Genomic DNA, 22,492 nt, shown 5'->3' on the forward strand with positions numbered 1-22,492 from the left:
GATTGGTATTCTGATCACTGCTCTGCAGATGTTAAATGATGTGCTATGAAGTACTCTGCTCTCAATTAGATTTAAAGAACATTAGGATTAACAAAGTTAAGCAAATGTCTTTATTGCAACACTTCTAAATGACCTTTAATCTTCTAATATGCATTTTAAATCTAGAGAGATATGCACCCTCTATGGTTTCCCAATCTATTTGACCACAGAATTTTTTTTTTTCCTGTGGGGCATCAAAGAGTACCTAGATGGGGATTCTGCAAAACACCAATCTAAACCATTCTTAAGATATATAGCCAGGCACAGTGGCCCACACCTGTAATCCCAGCACTTTTAGGAGGCCGAGGTGGGTGGATCACAAGGTCAGGAGTTCGAGACCAGCCTGGCCAACATGGTGAAACATCATCTCTACTAAAAAATTAACAAAAATAATTAGCCAGGCATGGTGACAGGCGCCTGTAATCCCAGCTACTTGGGAGGCTGAGGCAGGAGAATCACTTGAATCCAGGAGGCAAAGGTTGCAGTGAGCTAAGATTGTGCCACTGCACTCCAGCCTGGGTGACAGAGTGAGACTCCATCTCAAAAAAAAAAAAAAAAGGCTGGGCACGGTGGCTCACTCCTGTAATCCTAGCACTTTGGGAGGCCAAGGCGGGTGGATTACGAGGTCAGGAGTTCAAGACCAGCCTGGCCAACGTAGTGATACCCCATCTCTACTAAAAATACAAAAAATTAGCCGGGCCTGGCGGTGGGTGCCTGTAATCTCAGCTATTTGGGAGGCTGAGGCAGGAGAATCACTTGAACCTGGGAGGCAGAGATTGCAGTGCATGGAGATCAAGCCACTGGACTCCAACCTGGGCAACACTGCTGTCTCAAAAAAAAAAAAGATATACTAGAGTTTCAAAGAGAAGTGATTTAATAGTGTCAGATTCTGGAACTGATACCTGGTAAAAGAGTCAAATATGAGCACCTCAAGTAACTATAGTATATTTTATCTTTCTAATGCCATTTTCTCAGTTTAAAATCCTATGTGTGTGTGAAAATGGGAGGTATTCAAATACATAGTATACATTTAATACTTGGTACTGAATGTATTAAATACATCTAATCAAGTTCTCAAGAGAAAATCAGCTGAGTTTTGCACCTTAAGGCTGCTATTACCTGGGCCAAGTATGTTGCATGAGAAGTTTTAGGGTTTCCAATATCTTCAGTCTAGCTTCCTCCTCAGGTCCATCATAAACCTCCAGATAACCAATGATGACTCTCTCCAGCCGCTTCAAGTGCCGAACAGTTAGGATCCCCAACCTAAAGATGAAAGAGAAAATATGACGCCAGTGCAGTGGCTCATGCCTATAATCCCAGCACTTTGGGAGGCTGAGGTGGGAGGACTGCTTCAGGCCAGGAGCTCGAGACCAGCTCAAGCAACATAGCAAGATGCTGTCTCTATGAAATAATAATAAATAAAAACCCAAGGACTCACCTCTTCACAAAAGCCGGCAGGTTTCTTGCATAGGTCCTGCGTAAGAGAAGGCGGTGCTCTGGCTCCATGTGGGTCAGGATCAGCTGCAGGACCTCATCGCAATGGGTGGCAGGTCGAGCTCCATCTCCTTTCCAGTGCAGCGTTTTCTCCAGGATGGGGAACAAATCCAGCAGACACAGGAGCACAGCCTAGGAGGAAGGAATGGAAGGACGCTGCATAGTTCATCTATTTGCATTTATAATACTCATGGACCTCTAGAACTCCATTAATCTACCGCCCTTAGGGTCCATACCAGAGAATTCTAAGATACTAGTAATCATATATGAAGTGCATATTACTTTACATTTTCAAACTTTTTTCCATTCTTAATCTCCATCTGACAGTCTCAAATCAATACATTCTCCTCAGGACCATTCTTTTTATAAATTTATAAAATTTATAATTTATAAAATGGGAAAAATGGCAGAGCTGGGACTTTAACCCAGATTTTAGGAATCTAAGTCTATTGTTACTATGTCACTAAGTCTAAGTAACTTAGTGATACATGATATTTACACAATTTTTTTTTTTTTTTTTTTTTTTTTTTTGTGAGATGGAGTCTCACTCTGTCACCCAGGCTGGAAGACAGTGGTGCAATCTCGGCTCACTGCAACCTCTGCTTCTCAGGCTCAAGCGATTCTTGTGCCTCAGCCACCTAACTAGTTGGGACTACAGGTGTGCACCACCATGCCTGGCTAACTTTTCTATTTTTTAGTAGAGACACGGGTTCGCCATGTTGTCCAGGCCGGTCTCAAACTCCTGGCCTCAAGTGATCCACCTGCCTTGGCCTCCCAAAGTGCTTGGATTACAGGTGAGAGCCATTGCACTCGGCCAGTATTTACATATACTTTTAATAAAACTGCTCTTAAGCAGAATCTAAGATGTTCCAAATTTGGGTCAAATTTGACCACCCTACCTGCTGAAGTTGCAGTGTCTAGGCCAGGGGTATCCAGTCTTTTGGCTTCCCCAGGCCACACTGGAAGAAGAATTGTCTTAGGCCACACATAAAATACACTAACACTAATGATAGCTGATGAGCTTTAAAAAAAGAAAAAATGCAAAAAAAATCTTACAACATTTTAAGAAAGTTTACAAATTTGTGTTGGGCTGCATGCAAAGCCAACTTGGGACGCATGCAGGCCGTGGGTTGGACAAGCTTGGTTTAGGTACTTCCTTTTAACTTTCCTGAGACCTTCGGTTTTTCTCTTGGTGTTTTGGTTTTTTAAAATTTCTTTTCTCTACCACCTTAAGAACCCCAGCAGTTCTGGCTGTTAACAATCTGGATTCTCAATACCCAGTATTTAAAATACTGTTTAAAAAGCAAAAGAGGCTGGGCGGTAGTGGCCCATGCCTGTAATCCTAGCATCTTGGGAGGCCAAGGTGGGCGGATCACTTGAGGTCAGGAGGTTTGACACTAGCCTGGACAACACGGAGAAACCCCGTCTCAGGTAATACAAAAATTAGCTGGGCATGGTGGCACGTGCCTGTAATCCCAGCTGCTAGGGAGGCTGAGGCAGAAGGATCACTTGAACCTGGGAGGTGGAGGTTGCAATGCACCAAGATCGTGCCACTGCACTCTGGCCTGGGTGACACAGTGAGACTCCGCCTCAAAAAAAATAAATAAAATAAAAATAAAAGCAGCAGGGTCGGGAGGCAGAAAGGAGGGAAGTCAGGCATAACAAAGAAACAAGGTTGCTTCCACCTCTAATTTTGTATAACTTGTTTCTTCTGTCTTTGGAGTTTCTTTCTCCCTCCTAAAAAACTTACTTATCCTTCTTCATAAAGGTAAATATCACCTCCTTCCCAAAGCCTCCTAAAGTCACCCCAAACCTGGTTAGTTACCTATTGCTTGATACCCACTGCACCTTTTTTTATTTTTGAGATGTAGTTTTGCTCTTGTTGCCCAGGCTGGAGTGCAATGGCACGGTCTTGGCTCACTGCAAACTCTGCCTCCTGGGTTCAAGCAATTCTCCTGCCTCAGCCTCCTGAGTAGCTGGGATTAGAGGCATGCGCCACCACACCTGGCTAATTTTGCTTTTTTTTTTTTTTTTTTTTTTTAGACAGAGTCTCGCTCTGTTGCCAGGCTGGAGTGCAGTGGCACGATCTTAGCTCGCTGCAACCTCTGCCTCCTGGGCTCAAGCGATTCTTCTGCCTCCGCCTCCCGAGTAGCTGGGCTACAGGCACGTGCCACCACGCCCAGCTAATTTTTTGTATTTTTAGTAGAGGCAAGGTTTCATCATATTAGCCAGCATGGTCTCGATCTCCTGACCTCGTGATCCGCCCGCCTCAGCCTCCCAAAGTGCTGGGATTACAGGCGTGAGCCACCACGCCAGGCTTTTTTTTTTTTTTTAATTTGAGATGGAGTCTCGCTCTGTCACCCAGGCTGGAGTGCAGTGACGTGACCTCAGCTCACTTCAACCTCTGCCACCCGGGTTCAAACAATTCTTGTGCCTCAGCCTCCCAAGTAGTAGGGACAAGTGCACGACATCATGTCCAACTGATTTTTTTGTATTTTTGGTAGAGACGGGATTTTGGCATGTTGGCCAGGCTGGTCTCGAACTCCTGACCTCAGGTGATCCGCCTCCCTCAGTCTCCCAAAGTGCTGGGATTACAGGCATGAGCCACCACGCCCGGCCCAAACTAATATACAATTGACTCAGATGAAGAAAAACCACTGGCTTATCTGTGGAGACTCAGGAATGTGGAGGCCTGCTTAGTGCTGAGATATTTTAACTTGGTAACAGCTTTTAGTTATCATCCTCACTTTCCAAGGCAGGAAAATGTCTCTCAATTATTACTACTCACACAATGCAACCTTCTACTCAAATTCAGAGAATCCAGATACAGTTATGAAGAAATCATACTATTACCTGAATGAGGTGGTGCTCTGGCGTGTACAGGTGGTTGAAAACAGCATGGTACAGGACCTGGGCTCTGTTATACTGGAGTAAATCAGCAGCTGGCTGAAACCAGACAAATGATCAAATTAAAAGAATAGTTTCCCAAGATTGGCAAATGTTGACCATCTTTGAAATTGGATTATGGGTATGAAGCATGAAGAACATGCCATCCCAAAATATGGCACATTGGTATCATGACGGTTTTGAGTTGAAAATATTGGAGAAACTGTAGATTCAGAAAGGGTGAGCTGACTTGTCTCTTTCTGCAAGTAGCAAGTGATAAAAGATTCCTCTGGGTGGGGTATGCTTTCCATACCAGGGTAAGAAAACAGCCCTTACAGAGACTTGGAATTGAAGACTGCAATGGACCTACATAAACCGAACAAAGTAACCTTTATCTTCCACCTATCCATCCCCTGACCAACCCCAACCATATATCTCCTAGTGACTACCCTAGAGCCAAGCATGGTGACTCACACCTGTAATCCCAGCGCTTTGGAAGGCCAAGGCGAGAGGCTCACTTAAGGCCAAGTTTGAGACCAGCCTGGGCAACAGAGCAAGACTCTGTATCTACCAAAAAAAAATTTAAAAATTAGTTGGCCTGGTGGTGCATGCCTGTAGTCCCAGCTACTTGGGAGGCTGAAGTGGGAGGACTGCTTGAGCCCAGGGGGTTGAGGCTGCAATGAGCTATGATTGTGCCACTGCACTGTAGCCTGGGTGACAGCAAGACTCTGTCAAAAAAAAAAAAAAGAAAAGAAAAAAAAGGAAGGAAGGAAGGAAGGAAGGAAGGGAGGGAGGGAGGGAGGGAGGAAAAGAAAGAGAGAGAGAGAGAGAGAGAGAGAGAGAGAGAGAAAGAAAGAAAGAAAGAAAGAAAGAAAGAAAGAAAGAAAGAAAGAAAGAAAGAAAGAAAGAGAAGGGAGGGAGGGAGGGAGGGAGGGAGGGAGGGAGGGAGGAAGGAAGGCAGGAAGGAAGGAAGGAAGGAAGGAAGGAAGGAAGGAAGGAAGGAAGGAAGGAAGGAAGGAAAATTTACTGCTCCTAGCCAGATTTTCTTTGTCCTGTCATTTTTTTCTGACAGGACAAAGAAAATCTGGCTAGGGGTAGTTTAAAAAAAAGATGAAAACTTTATCATTCTTTGTCTAAAAAGTATAAAAGCATATTGCTTTGGCCACTTCTTCAGACTTCTCTCTCTTGTGAAGATCCCCATGTACACGTAAAACTAACAAAACGTGTATGGTTTCCTCTTGTTAATCTGCCTGTTGTCAAATTTGGTTTTCGATCCAGGAAAAGAGCCCACTAAGAGATAAAAAGGGGGCTGAGGCTGGGCATGGTGGCTCACGCCTGTAATCAATCCCAGCACTTTAGGAGGCTGAGGTTGGTGGATCGCTTGAGGCCAGGAGTTCAAGACCAGCCTGGCCAACATGGCGAGACCCTACCTCTACAAGAAAAAAAAAAATTTTAGCTGTGCATGGTGGCGTGTGCCTATAATCCCAGCTACTCCAGAGGCTGACGTGCAAGAATCATTTGAACCCAGGAGGCAGAGGTTGCAGTGAGCTGAGATCACACCACTGCACTCCAGCCTGGACAACAGAGCAAGACTCTGCCTCAAACTTAAAAAAAAAGGCAGGGGGGCAGGGTTGGAGGTGATCTCTGGCTCTCTCCTACAGGTACATGGAGATTAATTACACCACTCTCTCCACTTCCATGTATATTTTTAAAGCTCCATACTACAAAGTTTTTTTAAAAAAATTTTCCTTGAGTAATAGCTTCCACATTTGGGTATAGTCCCTTTCAGATTCTGATTTTGTTTTGTTTTCCTACTTGAAAGTCAACTGTAGGCTGGGCGTGATGGCTCATCTCTGTAATCTCAGCACTTTGGGAGGCCAAGACAGGCAGATCACCTGAAGTCAGGAGTTCGGGACCCACGTGGCCAATATGGTAAAACCCTGTCTCCACTAAAAATACACAAATTAGCTGGGTTTGGTGGCCACTACTAGGAAGCCCCAGCTACTAGGGAGGAGTCCCAGCTACTAGGGAGGCTGAGGCAAGAGAATCACTTGAACCCGGGAGGCGGACGCTGCAGTTAGCCAAGATCGCACTCCAGCCTGGGTGACAGAGCAATAATGTCTCAAAAAAAAAAAAAGGAAAGAAAGGAAATAGGCCGGTGCAGTGGCTCATGCCTGTAATCCCAGCACTTTGGGAGGCTGAGGCGCATGGATCATGAGGTCAGGAGGTGAAGACCAGCCTGGCCAAGATGGTGAAACCCCATCTCTACTAAAAATACAAAAATTAGTTGGGCATGGTGGCACGCGCCTGTAATCCCAGCTACTCAGGAGGCTGAGGTGGAGAATTCCTTAAACCTAAAAGATGGAGGTTGCAGTGAGCCGAGATCGCACCACTGCACTCAAGCCTGGGTGATAGAGTGCGACTCCGTCTCAAAAAAAAAAAAAAACGTCAACTGTTCACCAGTTCTCAAGATCTGGTTATTCGGTTTGATAATGACCCATCCTTCCTGTTTCTTCTATAATTATCATTTTAGCTATTACATTACCTATAGACAACTTCTACCAGGTTGATAGAGGAAAAACATAAGGAAAAAATACAAATAGGTAAAGCTGAATGACTTAGCATTACTAGAAATGAAGAACAGCCAGGAATGAATGACTCAGTCTGTCCCATCAACATGGATGACAAGGTAGAGGTTGCTTACCACATTAAGCACAATGTGATGGAGACAGTGTACACCCAGGATTTTGTTCTCAGTCTGATAATCATCTGAAATGAGCAATGATGCAGGAAGTACCCTTTCCAGATGCTGGCTCAGCCAGGGCCGAGTGACCTGTTGCAGAGTCCATGAGAAAACATGTTTGATGGCCGGGTTATTCTTCCAGGATTCCCTAAATGGATACATAAAATTACATTAAGTGACACGGTGATAAGTAGCAAAAAAATAAACTACTTCAAGCTAAACAGAGTATTTTCATGTCTTTGCAAAAAAAAAAAAAAATACATCGCACATAAGATAACTTTTGATTCTACATCATACATTTTAAGATTTGGATTAAAATAACTTCCACAACTTACACCAAATACTTAATCACCCAGGTCTTTGGGTCTAAAGCCCATCCAATGAGAAGGAGCCAATTATAACCAGCGCTACATAAAGGACTTATGGTGATGGATGGTGAAGGTATGTTGAGAAGGGAGGGAGGAGTAAAGGAAATGTGTTAGTATTATTACACTAAGGAAACAAATTAATCAATACTTGAACACCTGTTAATAGCTAATAAAGTGAGTGTACACACGATTTAACTAATCCTCAAAATAATTACAGTGTAATAGGTATATTATATTTATTTATTCTGAAATAGAGTCTCGCTCTATTGCCTACACTGGAGTGCAGTGGTACCATCTAGGTTCACTGCAACCTCCACCTCCCAGCCTCAAGTGATTCTCCTGCCTCAGCCTCCCAAGTAGGTGGGATTACACCCTTGCACCATTATACCCAAATAATGTTTATATTTGTAGTAGAGACAGGGTTTCACTATGCTGCCCAGGCTGGTCCTGAATTCCTGGCCTCAAGTGATCTGCCAGCCTTGGCCTCCCAAAGTATTGGGATTACAGGTGTCAGCCACCACACCTGGCCAAGTATATTATCTTTATATTAGAAACAAATGGATTCAGAAAACTGTCTAATCTAGTCCTACTCAGAGCAACAAATAGAAGCACAAAACTCAAAATCAAGCCTTTTAACTCCATGTTCCCGGTAAAATGACAGTTACAGATACTTCTTCTCTCATCACTCAGTGCTAACAAAGTAGCAATTGGAAACTCATTGAAAGAACTTTAGCTAATAGCAATCTAAAGGTGCTTTTCACCTTTTTTTTTTTTTTTTTTTTTTTTTTTTTTTGAGACAAGAGTCTCGCTCTGCCACCCAGGCTGGAGTGCAGTGGTGCGATCTGGGTTCACTGCAAGCCCCGCCTCCCGGGATCACGCCATTCTCCTGCTTCAGCCTCCCGAGTAGCTGGGATTACAGGCGCCTGCCACCATGCCCGGCTAATTTTTTGTAATTTTTTAGTAGAGACGGGGTTTCACCGTGTTAGCCAGGATGGTCTCGATCTCCTGACCTCGCGATCCGCCCGCCTCAGCCTCCCAAAGTGCTGGGATTACAGGCGTGAGCCACCGCACCCGGCCGCTTTTCACTCTTTATCCTAAACATGGCTTCCTTAGCTGATAGTCATCCTTATCTAACAACTGGTAATGACATTCAAGATCCCCAAGTCTAAATTCAAACCGTAAGTTTAAATCCTCTCCAAATCCCCCAACCAAATTCCAGTAATTTGCAATTTTTTTTTTTTTTTTTTTTTTTTTGAGATGTAGTCTTGCTCTCTTGCCCAGATTGGAGTGCAGTGGCCCGATCTCAGCTCACTGCAATCTCTGCCTCCCTGGTTCAAACGATTCTCCTGCCTCAGCCTCCAGAGTAGTTTGGATTACAGGCGTCCACCACCATGCCCAGCTGATTTTTGTATTTTTAGTAGATATGGGTTTCACCATGTTGGCCAGGCTGGTCTCGAACTCCTGACCTGAAGTGATCCACCCGCCTCAGCTTCCCAAAGTGCTGGGATTACAGGATTGAGCCACCTCGTCCGGCCACATTTTGTAATTATTAACTCCAAGTAAGTGGCACAGAATTTCTGATTTTCCTAGGCAGTCGTCCTAAGGGCTGGAAAGAGCACTGGACAACTGAGCCTGAACACCTCAGTTATGACCTCCAATTTGCCACTATCCGGTTTTGTCATTTATATCAAATCGCAGCGTTTCTGGGCCTTAAGAGTTCTGTGGTTACAGCACCCTTATTTTACTGATGAAGAAACTCAGCTTCCTTTGAGGTCTAAAGCTCTAAAAAATTAAGGTAGGGCAGGTGCAGTGGCTCACGCCTGTAATCCCAGCATTTTGGGAGCCAGAGGCGCGTGGATCACTTGAGGTCAAGAGTTCGAGACCAGCCTGCCCGACATGGTGAAACCCCGTCTCTACTAAAAATACAAAAAATTAGCCGGGCGTGGTGGCGGGCACCTGTAATCCCAGCTAATCCGGAGGCTGAGACAGAAGAATCGCTTGAACCCAGGAGACGGAGGTTACAGTGAGCCGAGATCGCAACATTGCACTCCACCCTGGGCAACAAGAGTGAAACTCTGTCTCAAAAATAAATAAATAAAAAATAAAAATAAAAAACTGTGAGGCTCAAATCGGTGGCAAAGGGCAGGAGTACTCACTTATTCAAGTCGGGTTTGAGAAGCCCTAATATCACCGAAAGACTCCCTTTCTCATCTTCATTTTCTCCACGTAAGAATCCTGCCACAGAACTGCATTCAGTAACTTGAAGCAGTAAGGTGAGCACCTCCCTAGCAACCTCCCGAGATCTCGGAGTGGTCCACGGTTGCTCCAAGCTGTGTGTGATGGCAAAAATATAAACCGGTCCTGCCAACTGATGCAGGCCCGTCTGCCATGCAGGGCCGACCAGGGAGTTCTTAGCAGTCTCAACTTTCCCCAACAGCTTAAGAAACAGTAACCCAACTTTGGCTGCTTTCTCGGCCACTTCAGAGCGCCCATCACCTCCACCTTCCTCCTCTTTGCGGGGGGCTGCATACTTCTCCACGGCTTTTGCCACCTGCCCCAGTGTTTCCGGCATTCCGCAGAGCCGTGCACCACTCCCCTCAAATAACCTATCACATTCGGTGGCTTCTATTAGATCACCGAGGTCTTTAAGAGCTACATCTTTTACGTTGCCTCGTCGTGCCTCCGGGCAGGTAAGACTGTGTAAAATCTTGGAGAAGGCCTGTCCAAGGGCGGAGGGAGACAACTCCCCGGACAAAGAAGACTCTTCCCGCGACAGGGCTTCCAGGGCGCTGTCAAGCTCCATTCCTGACTGCAACACCAGAAGGCTGGTCTCTCCCACAGGACGAGGATGGAGGCGGGGAGGGATCCGCTGAAGAAGGAAGGAGCGATCACTCAACGAGAACTAAAGTCAAATAAAATAAAACGGAGAGATGTCTTGGAGGAGGGGCGAGTCTGACCGGGATAAGAATAAAGAGAAAGGAAGAGACCCAAGAAAGGAAAAGGGGACTCTCGGGGAGTAAAAGAGTCTTATACTTGTAACAGTGACGTCAAAAAAACTAGTGTTGCTTTCTGAAGACTAAAAAGAAAAAAAAAAACCTTAAAAGTTTAAAGAAATAAACTTCTGAACCATGTCACCAACGCAACCACCGCCAGGTACTTGCAACCGCTCGCGCCGGTCGGTGTATACCAGGATCCGGGCCTACCTCATATTGCTGCCGCAAAGCACAAGGCTAGCTTCCGCCAGTACTGCAGTACTGCCGCAACACCTTCTTATTTCACGACGTATGGTCGTAAAGCAATAAAGCTCCATGCTCAAGAACAAGACCGAGCGGTGAAACCATGGAGAATAAATTTGCATATATAATACTCCGCTCGCTAATTGTGTTTCTGCTTTCCTTTGCTAAGGTAGAAACAAAAGAATAATCACAGAATCTCCGTGTAGCTTTGAAAACATCCAGGATTTTATATATGAAGACTCGATATGTCGCATTACGGTAGTCACCCTATCTGTAAAATTAGTAACACATACTTGGAGCTCCTTAATGGCCACTATAAAGGGATCCTTTTGTAGTTCATGAGCGTGATGATTGGGTGTTCACACGTTTGTGTGAGACGTGCCACCGTGTGAACCTTGTTACGACGTCGGCACGTTTCCCGTCTGACCTGAACTTCGAGGATCAATATAACGCTGTTTATGATCTTGTTAGAGTAATAGGTGACTTGGTTTAATGGTCTTGTAGTTGTTTTGGTGGGTACTGTTATCCTCTGTCTGTAAGATACATGCACGGGTGCTCTTCCGTTGTCCAACACCGTTATTTTCTGTATGTAAGATACATGCACGGGTGCTCTTCCGTTGTCCAACTGTGAGGTGTGTATTTGTTTCATTTTGAGTCGAAATCTCGCTCTGTCGCCTGGCTGGAATGCAGTGGCGCGATCTCGGCTCACTGTAACTTCCGCCTCCCGGGTTCAAGAGATTCTCCTACCACAGCCTCCCGAGTAGCTGGGACTATAGGCGCGCGCCACCATGCCCAGCTAATTTTTGTATTTTTAGTAGAGACGGGGGATTTCCCCCCGTTGGCCAGGATGGTCTCGATCTCTCGACCCGTGATCCGCCCGCCTAGGCCTCCCAAAGTGCTGGGATTACGGGCGTGAGCCACCGCGCCTGTCCTGTGCAGTGTGTTTTAATGGCTTACAATTTTTTAGGTTTGGGTGATACCTGCGCAGGTTTGTTACCTGGATATATTGTGTGATGCTGGGATTTGGAGTGCAGCTTGGCCCATTTTTAGTGCCCCCTCTAGTAGACCTCAGTGTTGTTGCCACTTTTATGTCCACGTGTTCCCAGTGTTTAGCTCCCACTTACGAGTGAGAACATGCGGTATTTGGTTTTCTGTTCAATGCAATACTTTAGCTGGTTTCTGGAGCTAGCGTTCTAAAGCCTATATGCCCAAGCGTTTGAAAATTCAAATTCTAGCGTCAAGGTAGAAGGCCCTCGCTGGCATTTGGGGCAGCCCCGAGGGAGGCTGGTCGTCACGTTGGAAGATCCAGCTTGGGCCCGCCCCGCCGATGTCGGCGCCGGGTGCGCGGGGACAGCAGAGCGCAGTCTTGGACATGGGCCGCAGGCGGCGCCGGGAACTGGCCAGGGGAGCCGGAGGCTGCGGGCTCTGGCCCCGGTGGGTGTGGGAACCAGCCGTATTTGGTTGGGTTTTGAGAAGGCGCGAGAAGGGTCGCTCCTGTGCTACTGCCCTGTGTTAAGTCCCCCACGCCGCGTCGGCATATCTTCTTCCCTCTTCCTGCGCCTTCCTGGAGGGTGGAATTGTGCCCGATTGGCCTTCAGTTCCCGAGGGGCTGGTCACATTTAGGAACTTGTGACTCTCATAGCTTCCACGGTTTCGCAGGAGCCCGAGGAGGCAAACTTCATTTGTGCCACTGCACAGGCGGGAGTTTCGGACCCTGGGAGGGGTGGCGAGCGCGAGAGAGATGTGTGTCGGCCACTGCTCGGAGAGGGACTCCTTTAAGGCGTCAGCCGCGCATCCAGGGGCCCAGGATCCAGAGAAAGCCTTTCGGGGTTTTCTGACCTGGGGTAGGCTGAGGGGCGAGTGTGCGCGCAGGGGCGAGGCAGGGGTGATGTGTCGGGTGTCCTTTGTTCTCGCCAGGAGGTGGTCATGGGGCAGAGGGACATACAGTACTTTCCTCCCACCTTGGGGAGGGCACCAGCTTCTTGGTGCACTACTTGCAATTGTCCCATCTGCGGTGTCTTGCTGTCTGCTCGCCTGCCCTTCTTTCCATTTTGCTGTGTGGCCTAGGGCAAAAGTTTGGTAAACTCTCTGTGCCTTAATTTCTTTTTATTTTTTATTTAATTAAAAAAATTTTTTAAGAGACAGGGTCTTGCTCTGTCGCCCAGGCAGGAGTGCAGTAGCATCATCATATTTCACTGCAGCCTCAAACTCCTGGGTTCAAGCGATCCTCCCGCCTCAGCCTCGCGAGTAACTGGGATTACAGGCACCCACCACCATGCCCAGCTAATTTTCTATTTTTAATAGACACGGAGTTTCACCATGTCGGCCAGGCTGGTCTCGAACCCCTGACCTCAAGTTATCCACCGCGTTAGCTTCCCTAAGTGCTGCAATTACAGGCATGAGCCACCTCGCCCAGCCACCTTAATTCTTTATCGGAAAAATACAGGTAGTAATAATTCGTACCACTTAGGAGTGTTGTGAGAAAGGGGTTATATGTAAACTGCTTAGAACAATATCTGGTCAGCAGAAAGTTCTACACAGGTGTTGGCTCATGTTGAACCACAGCTCCTGTGTTGTTACATTTCCTCTTTCCAGGGTAATTTTGTGGTTAGGACTCTCCCTCTCAGCCTCTTTCATTCAGCTTTCCCTTCTCTGACCAATTGGTGGCACTCATGATTTTCTAAGCAATTTCAACCATGGGTAACCATTTCCTACCGAGGGGACTCTCCTGTTTGTAGGCCCAAGTGGAAGCAAGATGCCAATCAATAGACAGTTATTGTATCCCTCCTGTGTGCAAGCGTCTCTTCCCTGATCCATGTGCCCCTTGTGCTAAGTGGACCCAAGCTATTACTTCTTATAAAGAAAGCACTTGTATTGTGGAGATCTCCCCATCTGCACTTCCGAGTTTCCTGAAGCCAGAGACCACGTCTTTATTCCCAGTGCCTGGCACAATTTGGTCATGGAATAAGTGTTGAACTCACACGTCCATCCACAGAGGGCTGGCTGAATAAGCTACGTACATCCATACAATGCAGTTTTATGCCGCTGTACAGAGGAAAGAGAACCATGTCTGTGGACTGCTTTGGAAATCTAGGATGTATTGTTAAGTGAAAAAAGCAGGACAGAGGCCATGTATATGTTGCCTTTATTTTTATTTTTCCCCCTTTTCACACGTGTTGAAATGTTGCCTTTTTTGTAAGAAAGATGGGGAAATAGAAATAATGATGTGTGCATTTGCTTACATGTTAAAGAAGCAATAAAGTATAAATTATAAACTAAGAAAAATGGTGACATGTAAGAAAATAACAGGGTGAAGGAAATATGAATGGAAGCTAGATTTCTCTGTACACACTGTGTTTAATAGCTTCAACTTTGGATTCATGTAAATGTTTTACTTTTTTTTTTGAGAGAGAGAACCTCACTCTGTCGCCTAGGCTGGAGTGCAATGGTGCGATCTCGGCTCACTGCAGCCTCTGCCACCCGGGGTTTCAAGTGATTCTCATGCCTCAGCCTCCCAAGTAGCTGGGATTACAGGTGCCCACCACCACACCTGGCTAATTTTTGTATTTTTAGTAGAGGTGGGGTTTTACCATGTTGGCCAGGCTGATCTGCAGCTCATGACCTCACGTGATCCGCCCACCTTGGCCTCCCAGAGTGCTGGAATTACAGGTGTTGAGCCACCGTGCCCAGCCACATTTTTTTTTTTTTTTTTTTTTTAAGCAACAAAAGCAGAGATTTATTGAAAATGAAAGTACACTCCACAGGGCAGGAGTGGGCCAAAGTAAGTGGCTCAAGAGCCTACATAACTATGTTTTAAAAGAAAATAATGAAGCATTTGCTAAAAGAAAAGAAACAGTCAAAGTGTACATGGAGTCACTGGCATAACCACATAGAAATTACAGACTGTAAAACTTGTTAATTTGACTCTATATCCTTAGTGTGACAAAGCCTAAAAACAGAAAAAAATTAACTGCATTTAATAATGGTATTGTAATAATACTAATATTATTGTTTAGGTTGTTTCTTTTGGTTTGTTTTTTGAGACGGAGTCTCCCTCTTTTGCCCAAGCTGGAGTGCAGTGGCATGATCTCAGCTCACTGCAACCTCTGCCTCCTGGGCTCAAGCGATTCTCCTGCCTCAGCCTCCCAAGTAGCTGGGATTACAGGTGTGTGCCACCATGCCCGGCTAATTTTGTATTTTTTAGTAGAGATGAGGTTTCACCATGTTAACTAGGCTAGTCTCGAACTCCTGACCTGAAGCGATCCACCGGCCTCGGCCTCTGAAAGTGGTGGGATTACCGGCATGACCCACTAGGTCTGGCCTGTTTAGGTGTTATTACATGTATTTTGTATAACTTGTATATGTGTATAAAATAACAAGTAACTCAATATTGTTAGAAACCCAGATTTTCAGTTAAAGATAAGAGATACTGGTATCAAATCAATGAAGTTAGCTATAAATTCTGTAATCTGATTGAGTGACGTATTTGAGTAAAAAAATCTGTAATCTGAAATTAGAATTGGCAATGTTGGTATGAATTTATAAGTAATTTTCCTCATTCTACAAAATATATACATATACATATATACATATATACACATGTGTGTGTATATATATATCTCCTGGTTGTGTTCACTGAAAGGCCAAGAAGAATGACAGTCTAATGGCTGTGAGCACCCTGGGTGTCCAAATTCAGAGTTTAAATGCCATTTCCCACTGAAAGGAACCAGTGAGGCTTTAGGAAATGGTTGATTTTGATTTCAGAACTAGGGCAGGAATTGCACAAGGTGGGCCTGTGGCGTTTTGTTATGCCTGAAAGCAAGGTAGCTATCAAATGCTGCTGAGGTGGCCGGGCGCGGTGGCTCACGCCTGTAATCCCAGCACTTTGGAAGGCCGAGGCGGGCAGATCACGAGGTCAGGAGATCAAGACCATCCTGGCTAACATGGTGAAACCCCGCCTCTACTAAAAAATACAAAAAATTAGCTGGGCGAGGTGGCGGGTGCCTGTAGTCTCAGCTACTTGGGAGGCTGAAGCAGGAGAATGGCATGAACCTGGGGAGTGGTGCTTGCAGTGAGCTGAGATTGCACCACTGCACTCCAGCCTGGGCAAGAGCGAGACTCAGTCTCAAAAAAAAAAAAAAAAAATTGCTGCTGAGGTGATGTGAAAAAAAAACAAACAACACACCCAAGGCCCTATAGCTCAGGGATTACAGCACTGGTCTTGTAAAGGAGTCATGACTGTAATGAATTAAAACAAATATATACAAATCCATGAGTTCATAGTGATACTAAAAAAAAATCACTAATCATTCACCTTTGGATCACTTAAGAAAACAAATGTTTATTTTGAAAATTGATATATAAGAGGAAAAAAAATCAAGCATTTATGCTTCTGTTTCAGGGTACCCAAATCATTTGTAAGGATAATACATGCGACAAAATGGTAGAATTAGAAAGTCACTATTCACACCTCCTAATGAAACACTGAGACAAGGCAACTGTCATCCAGTGTGATTACAATTACGAGGTGAAGGTTGATGGGGAACTTTATAACTGAACTACTGATTTATTGAACATCACTAAAAGCAAGGCAGCCAGATACCAGGCACCTCTTAATGCAATAAGGTAGGAAGTACACACCACCTACGAAATATTCTTGCCTAAAAATGGACCCTAAATCTAATCAAATTTTTAGGTCTACTACCAAATGACAAGAAACATGGAGGGTAAAGAAGCAAAAGACACCAAGAAATTTAATTGATTTATTCAAGGAAAGATAAATAAATAAATAATTGTTTTAAAGACACCAAGATAATATAATCAGTCAAGCCAAGGATGAGAACTGATATAGATTAAAAGTTTTAAGATATTCTCAACCAACAATGTTGCATATTTTTCCTTTCTTTCTCTTTCTTTCTTTTTCTTTCTTTTTCTTTTTTCTTTCTTTCTTTCTCTTTTCTTTCTTTCTTTCTCTTTTCTTTCTTTCTTTCTTCCCTCCTTCCTTCCTTCCTCTCTCTTTCTCTTCTCTCTTCTCTTCTCCTCTCTTCTCTTCTCTTCCTCTTCTCTTCTTGTTTTTTTTTTTTAGAGGCAAGGGCTAGCTTTCTTGCCAGCTAGACCTCCCAAAGTACTGAGATTACAGGCGTGAGCCACTGTGCCCCACCAGATCTTATTTTCTTTCTTTTTTTTTTTTTTCGAAATAGACTTTCATTCTTGTTACCCAGGCTGGAGTGCAACAGCGTGATCTCAGCTCACTGCAACCTCCACCTCCCGGTTCAAGCGATTCTCTTGCCTCAGCCTCCCTAGTAGCTGGGATTACAGGCATGTGTCACCACACCTGGCTAATTTTGCATTTTTAGTAGATATGGAGTTTCTCCGTGTTGGTCAGGCTGGTCTCCAAATCCCGACCTCAGGTGATCTGCCCACCTTGGCCTCCCAAAGTGCTGGGATTACAGGTGTGAGGGTGTGAGCCACCGCGCCTGGCCTCTTTTTTTTTTTGGGAAACGGAGTCTTGCTCTGTTGCCCAGGTTGTAATGGTGTGTGCCACTGTGCCTGGCTAATTTTTGTATTTTTAGTAGAGATGGGTTTTTGCCATGTTGGCCAGGCTGGTCTCAAACTCCTGACCTCAGGTGATCCACACGCCTCACTAGGCGTGAGTGCTAGGATTATAGGAGCGAGTCACCACATCCGGCCCAGATCTTATTTTCAATAAATAAATTGTAGGCCACGTGCAGTGTCTCATGCTTGAGCCCAGGAGTTCTAGACCAGCCTGGGCAACAAGTGAGACCCTGTCTCCACAAAAAAAAATAAAAAATAAACCCACCCAAATTGTAAAAAGACATATTTAAGACAATCAGAGAAACGTGAATATAGATTAGTTATTATGGTGTTCATATAATTTGTCATCTAAGCAGAATATGTTGAGAGTTCAAGAAGGTGCTATTAACAGTTGTGCTGGTACAAAGGTGTAAACTGGATTTGTCCCAGGCAAACATGATTATCCTGGTATTACACAATTTTGTGGAGTATTTTCGATTGATAATGTTAGCACATTTATGTTTTTGTGAAAGCTATTAGTCAGAAAAGCAGTTCTGAAAGGTTTTAGTCTCAGGATCCTTTACACTCTTAAAAATTATTGAGTCATACTCATTAGGATGGCTAGAATGAAAAACACTGAAAATAAATTTTGGCAAGGATGTAGAGAAATTGGAAGAGAAATTGGAATGCTCATACATTGCTGATTAAAATGTAAAATGGTGCAGCTGCTATGGAAAACAGTGTGACAGTTTCTTAGAAAGTTAAACATAGAGTTAGCCATAGGACCCAGCAATTCTTTTCCTAGATATATTGCCAAGAGAACTAAAAACATGTATTCATACAAAAACTTGGCTACAAATGTTCATAGCTGCATTATTTGTAATATCCAGTGGAAACAACCCAAAAGTCAACTGATGACTGGGTAAACAAAATGTGGTATATGCATACAATGGAATGTTATTTAGCTATAAAAAGGAATGAAGTTCTGATACATATTACAACACGGATGAACCTTAGAGACATTATGCTAAGTGAAAGAAGCCAGAAACAAAAGGCTACATATTGTATGATTCCATTTATCTGAAATGCCCAGAAGAGGCAAATCTGTAGAGTCAGAAAGTACATTAGTAGTTGCCAGGAGATCATGGGAGGGGACATTTAGAAGTGACTAATAGGCCCGGCGCGGTGGCTCATGCCTGTAATCCCAGCACTTTGGGCGGCCGAAGCAGGCAGATCACAAGTTCAGGAGTTTGAGACCAGGCTGGCCAATATAGTAAAACCCCGTCTCTACTAAAAATACAAAAATTAGCTGGGCATGGTGGCGGGCGCCTGTAATCCCACCTACTCAGGAGGCTGACTGTAGTCCCACCTACTCGGGAGGCTAAGGCAGGAGAATCACTTGAACCCGGGAGGCAGAGGTTGCAATGAGCTGAGATCATGCCACAGCATTCCAGCCTGGGCAACAGAGCGAGACTGTGTCTAAAAAAAAAAGTGACTAAAATGGGTATAGGGTTTTCTTTTGGGGTGATAAAAAGGTTTTGGAATTAGCTAGTGGCAGTAGCTGCCCAACCTTGCAAATATACCAAAACCTATTGAAGTGTACACTTTATTTTTTTGTTTTTTGAGACAGAGCCTCACTCTGTCACCCAGGCTGGAGTGCAGTGGTGCGATCTTGGCTCACTGCAACCTCTGCCTCCCCAGTTCAAGCAGTTCTCCTACTTCAGCCTCCAGAGTAGCTGGGATTAAAGGGGTGTGCCAGCACACCCGGCTAATTATTGCGTTTTTTAGTAGAGACAAGGTTTTGCCATATTGGCCAGGCTGGTTTCAAACTCATGGCCTCAAGTGCTCCGCCCACCTTGGCCTCCCAAAGTGCTGGGATTATAGGTGTGAGCCAGCGTGCCTGACCATGAGGTGTACATTTTTTTATTTTTTATTTTTCTTGTTTTTTGTTCCTGAGGTGTACATTTTAAAATAGTAAGCTGCTGGTCATGGTAGTACGTGCCTGTAATCCCAGCAACTCAGGAGGCTGAGGCAGAAGGATTGCTTGAACCCAGAAGTTTGAGGCTGTGGTGAGCCACGATTGCACCATTGCACTCCAGCCTGGGAGACAAAGTGAGACCCCAACTCTAAAACAATTAAAAATAAATAAAATTATGAATCTAGTGGTTTATGAATTAAATCTCAAAAATATTTTAGAAGTATTAAGGACCCCAAAGAGCTTTTCTTTATGTGTGATGGATAAATATTCAGATAAATGGATTATTTTCTACCCTAGAAATTAAAACTGAAAAATTTTTTAAATACTCATTTGATTTTTAAAAATGGCCTGGGTGCGTTGGCTCACGTCTGTAATCCCAGCACTTGGAGAGGCCGAGGCGAGTGGATCACCTGAGGTCAGGAGTTCAAGACCAGCGTGGCCAACATAGCGAAACCTCATCTCTACTAAAAATTAGCTGGGCGTGGTGGCAAGCACCTGTGGTCCCAGCTACTTGGGAGGCTGAGACAAAAGAATTGCTTGAACCTAGGATGCAAAGGTTTCAGTGAGCCGAGACTGTGCTATTGCACTGTAGCCTGGGCGACACAGCGAGATTCCATCTCGAGAAAAAAAAAATTAAATTTAAAAAACATAGTAATAATAAAGATATTATATGTTAAGGACTTTTATGAAAATAAGTATATTTTTCAAACAGCATCATGACAAGTGACATTGTTTTACACTTTTGTCAACAGATTTGTAAAAATTTGCAACTCTTTCATATCTGGTTTAATAGGAGACAGCTGGATTTTCAGATTTGTGGCTGCATTCAATCTATGTTGGAAAATTCTACCGTACACGAGATAATGAGAACAAAAAGATAAACAATATATTAATATTGTTATAACAATAGTTTTGACCTAGCAGGCTGCCTGACAGGGTCTTGGTAAGTCCCAGGAATCCAGGCCACACTTTGTGAAGTATTATTAGAAACACACACAAGTATTAGTTGTTGAAATGATGCAATGTCTGGGATTTGCTCTAAAATTCCCAACACTGGGCAGTAGACACTGAGCAGACCAGATTCCAGTCGCTCGTGGGCATGGCTCAGCTTCCTTTGTGACCATATCTGGCAAGTCCAATATGGATGAGATCGAGAAATTAAATAAGCCGAAACTGAAGAAGACAGAGATGCAAGAGAAAAATCCACTGCCTTCCAAGGAACGGATCGAACAGGAGAAGTAAGCAGGCTTCGTAATGAGGCGTGTGCCACCAATATGCACTGTTCATTCCACAAAGCATTGCTTTCTATTTTGCTTCTTTTAGCTGTTTAACTTTGAAGGATGCAAAGAGGTTAAATCAAGTTTAAATGACTGTGCTGCCCCTTTCACATCAAATAACTGCTGCTGCTGATGGCTGTGCCTGCCTCTCTTATCTGCCTGTCTAGCTGGTGGGAAAGAAAAGAACTTGCATGTTGGTGAAGGAAGAAGTGTGGTAGGATGACAGTGAAATCTAGAATAAAACCAAGCTGGCCCAAGGCATCCTGTGGGTTGTAAAATGCAGTTTAATCAGAGTGCTTTTTTGTTGTTGTTGTTATTGTTCAAATAATTTTAATTATGGGAATGCATTTTTTTGGTTTGTTTGTTTTGAGATGGAATTTCACTCTTGTTGCCCAGGCTGGAGTGCAATGGTGCGATCTCAGCTCACTGCAACCCCATTTCCCAGGTTCAAGCGATTCTCCTGCCTCGGCCTCCCAAGTAGCTGGGATTACAGGCACCTGCCACCATGCCCAGCTAATTTTTTTGGTATTTTTTTGTAGAGATGGGGTTTCACCATGTTGGCCAGGCTAGTCTTGAACCCCTGACCTCAGGTGATCCTCCTGCCTCGGCCTCTCAAGGTGCTGGGATTACAGGCGTGAGCCACCGCTCCTGGCTCAGTTTTTAAAATAGGCAAATAAAAAGTTTAAAAACTTGAAAAATAAAATTCTCCATGACAGGGGATGGTGGTAAAGGAGTGGTCAAAAGCTAGATGAAAAAGATTATCAACATCTTGACAATTGTAGAAGCTGGGTGATGGATCACAGATGTCCTCTATGTTAATCTCACTTCTTTAGTGTAACTCTGAAATTGCCCATAATAAAAATTGTTGTTATTAGCTAGGCACAGTGGCTCATGCCTGTAAGCCCAGCACTTTAGGAAGCTGAGGTGGGAGGATCACTTGAGCTCAGGAGTTTGAGACCAGCCTGGGCAACATAGTGAGACCTCGTCCCTATTAAGAATAAAAAAATTAGCCGGGCATTAGTGGTACATGCCTGTGGTCCCAGCTACTTGGGAGGCTGTGGCGGGAGGATCGTTGGAGCCCAGGAGGTCAAGGCTGCAATGAGCTGTAATCACACCACTGTACTCCAGCCTGGGTGACAGAGCAGGTTGCTGTCGCAAAACAAAACAAAAACAAAAATATTGTTGTTATTGCTCTTATTTCAATCAATGCTTATTTAACAGAGCAAAAGACGTGGAGGTAGTTGGTAGGAGGAAAAACCATGTTAAGGACTGGATATGTAAAGATGCAAAGATGAATTAGATACAGTTCCTGCATTCAATAGGTTTTCATCTGATGAGGGGAAACAATGATGCACAGCTGGAAAGAACTGTAAGGAAGACATCCGATAAAGAACCCATCACATTTAACAAGCACCAGGCGCTCTGCTGAGGGCTTACATGCACTTCCTCCTCAAGGCAACCCTCCCAGACTGGTATCATTATCTCCATCTTGCAGAGGAGGAAACTGGAGTTCTGAGAAGTTGAGTAACTTGCCTAAGATCTCACAGCAGAAAGTGGTAGAGCTGCAACTTACACTTCAGTCTGTTGACTCCAAAGCCTGTGCTTTTCACAGCTTTGGAGTCAGTCACCTTTCAGTTACACAATCCTGGAACATCACTCTCACTGTGTACCACATAAATGGCACTCGTCAGAGGCCCAGCTGGTGGCCTAGAGGAGCCCACAGTCTTTAGGAGAACAACAGATATTATCAGCCAGGTTGGTCTTTACACTGTACCTATGTCCTCATTCAGTCCTCACAATTTAAACTCACGGAGTAGGGGCTGGGCGGGGTGGCTCACACCTATAATCCCAGCACTTTGGGAGACTGAGACAGGTGGATTGCTTGAGGTCAGGAGTTTGAGACCACCTTGGCCAACATGGTGAAACCCTGTCTCTAC

The 22,492-nt window shown here is 44.5% G+C and overlaps 1 protein-coding gene and 1 non-coding gene across 6 annotated transcripts in view; one reads left to right on the forward strand and one right to left on the reverse strand.

Annotated features, from left to right (window-relative positions):
• Positions 1 to 10,747, reverse strand: part of TTI2 (TELO2 interacting protein 2) — a 35,326-nt gene extending 24,579 nt beyond the window's left edge. For 2 of the 5 annotated variants that reach the window (XM_073018032.1, XM_073018030.1), the window contains exons 1-6: positions 9,687 to 10,746; positions 7,498 to 7,581; positions 7,124 to 7,310; positions 4,387 to 4,479; positions 1,478 to 1,665; positions 1,159 to 1,302 (exon numbers count right to left, since the gene is read on the reverse strand). In XM_073018032.1, coding sequence (XP_072874133.1) covers positions 1,159 to 1,302; positions 1,478 to 1,665; positions 4,387 to 4,479; positions 7,124 to 7,310; positions 7,498 to 7,581; positions 9,687 to 10,333 — 1,343 coding nt within the window. In that variant the 5' untranslated portion in view covers positions 10,334 to 10,746. Of the gene's footprint in view, positions 1 to 1,158; positions 1,303 to 1,477; positions 1,666 to 4,386; positions 4,480 to 7,123; positions 7,311 to 7,497; positions 7,582 to 9,686 lie in introns of all 5 variants that reach the window. The other 3 variants (XM_073018031.1, XM_037983611.2, XM_007962147.3) reach the window with 3 other exon arrangements.
• A 342-nt stretch (positions 10,748 to 11,089) lies between these two features.
• Positions 11,090 to 11,194, forward strand: LOC119618968 (small nucleolar RNA U13). Its single transcript, XR_005235310.2, has one exon. It is a non-coding gene; the product is annotated as a small nucleolar RNA U13 (small nucleolar RNA).
• The last annotated feature ends 11,298 nt before the right edge of the window (positions 11,195 to 22,492 follow it).

This window comes from Chlorocebus sabaeus, chromosome 8 (assembly GCF_047675955.1).
Source record: "Chlorocebus sabaeus isolate Y175 chromosome 8, mChlSab1.0.hap1, whole genome shotgun sequence".
Lineage (NCBI taxonomy): Eukaryota > Metazoa > Chordata > Mammalia > Primates > Cercopithecidae > Chlorocebus > Chlorocebus sabaeus.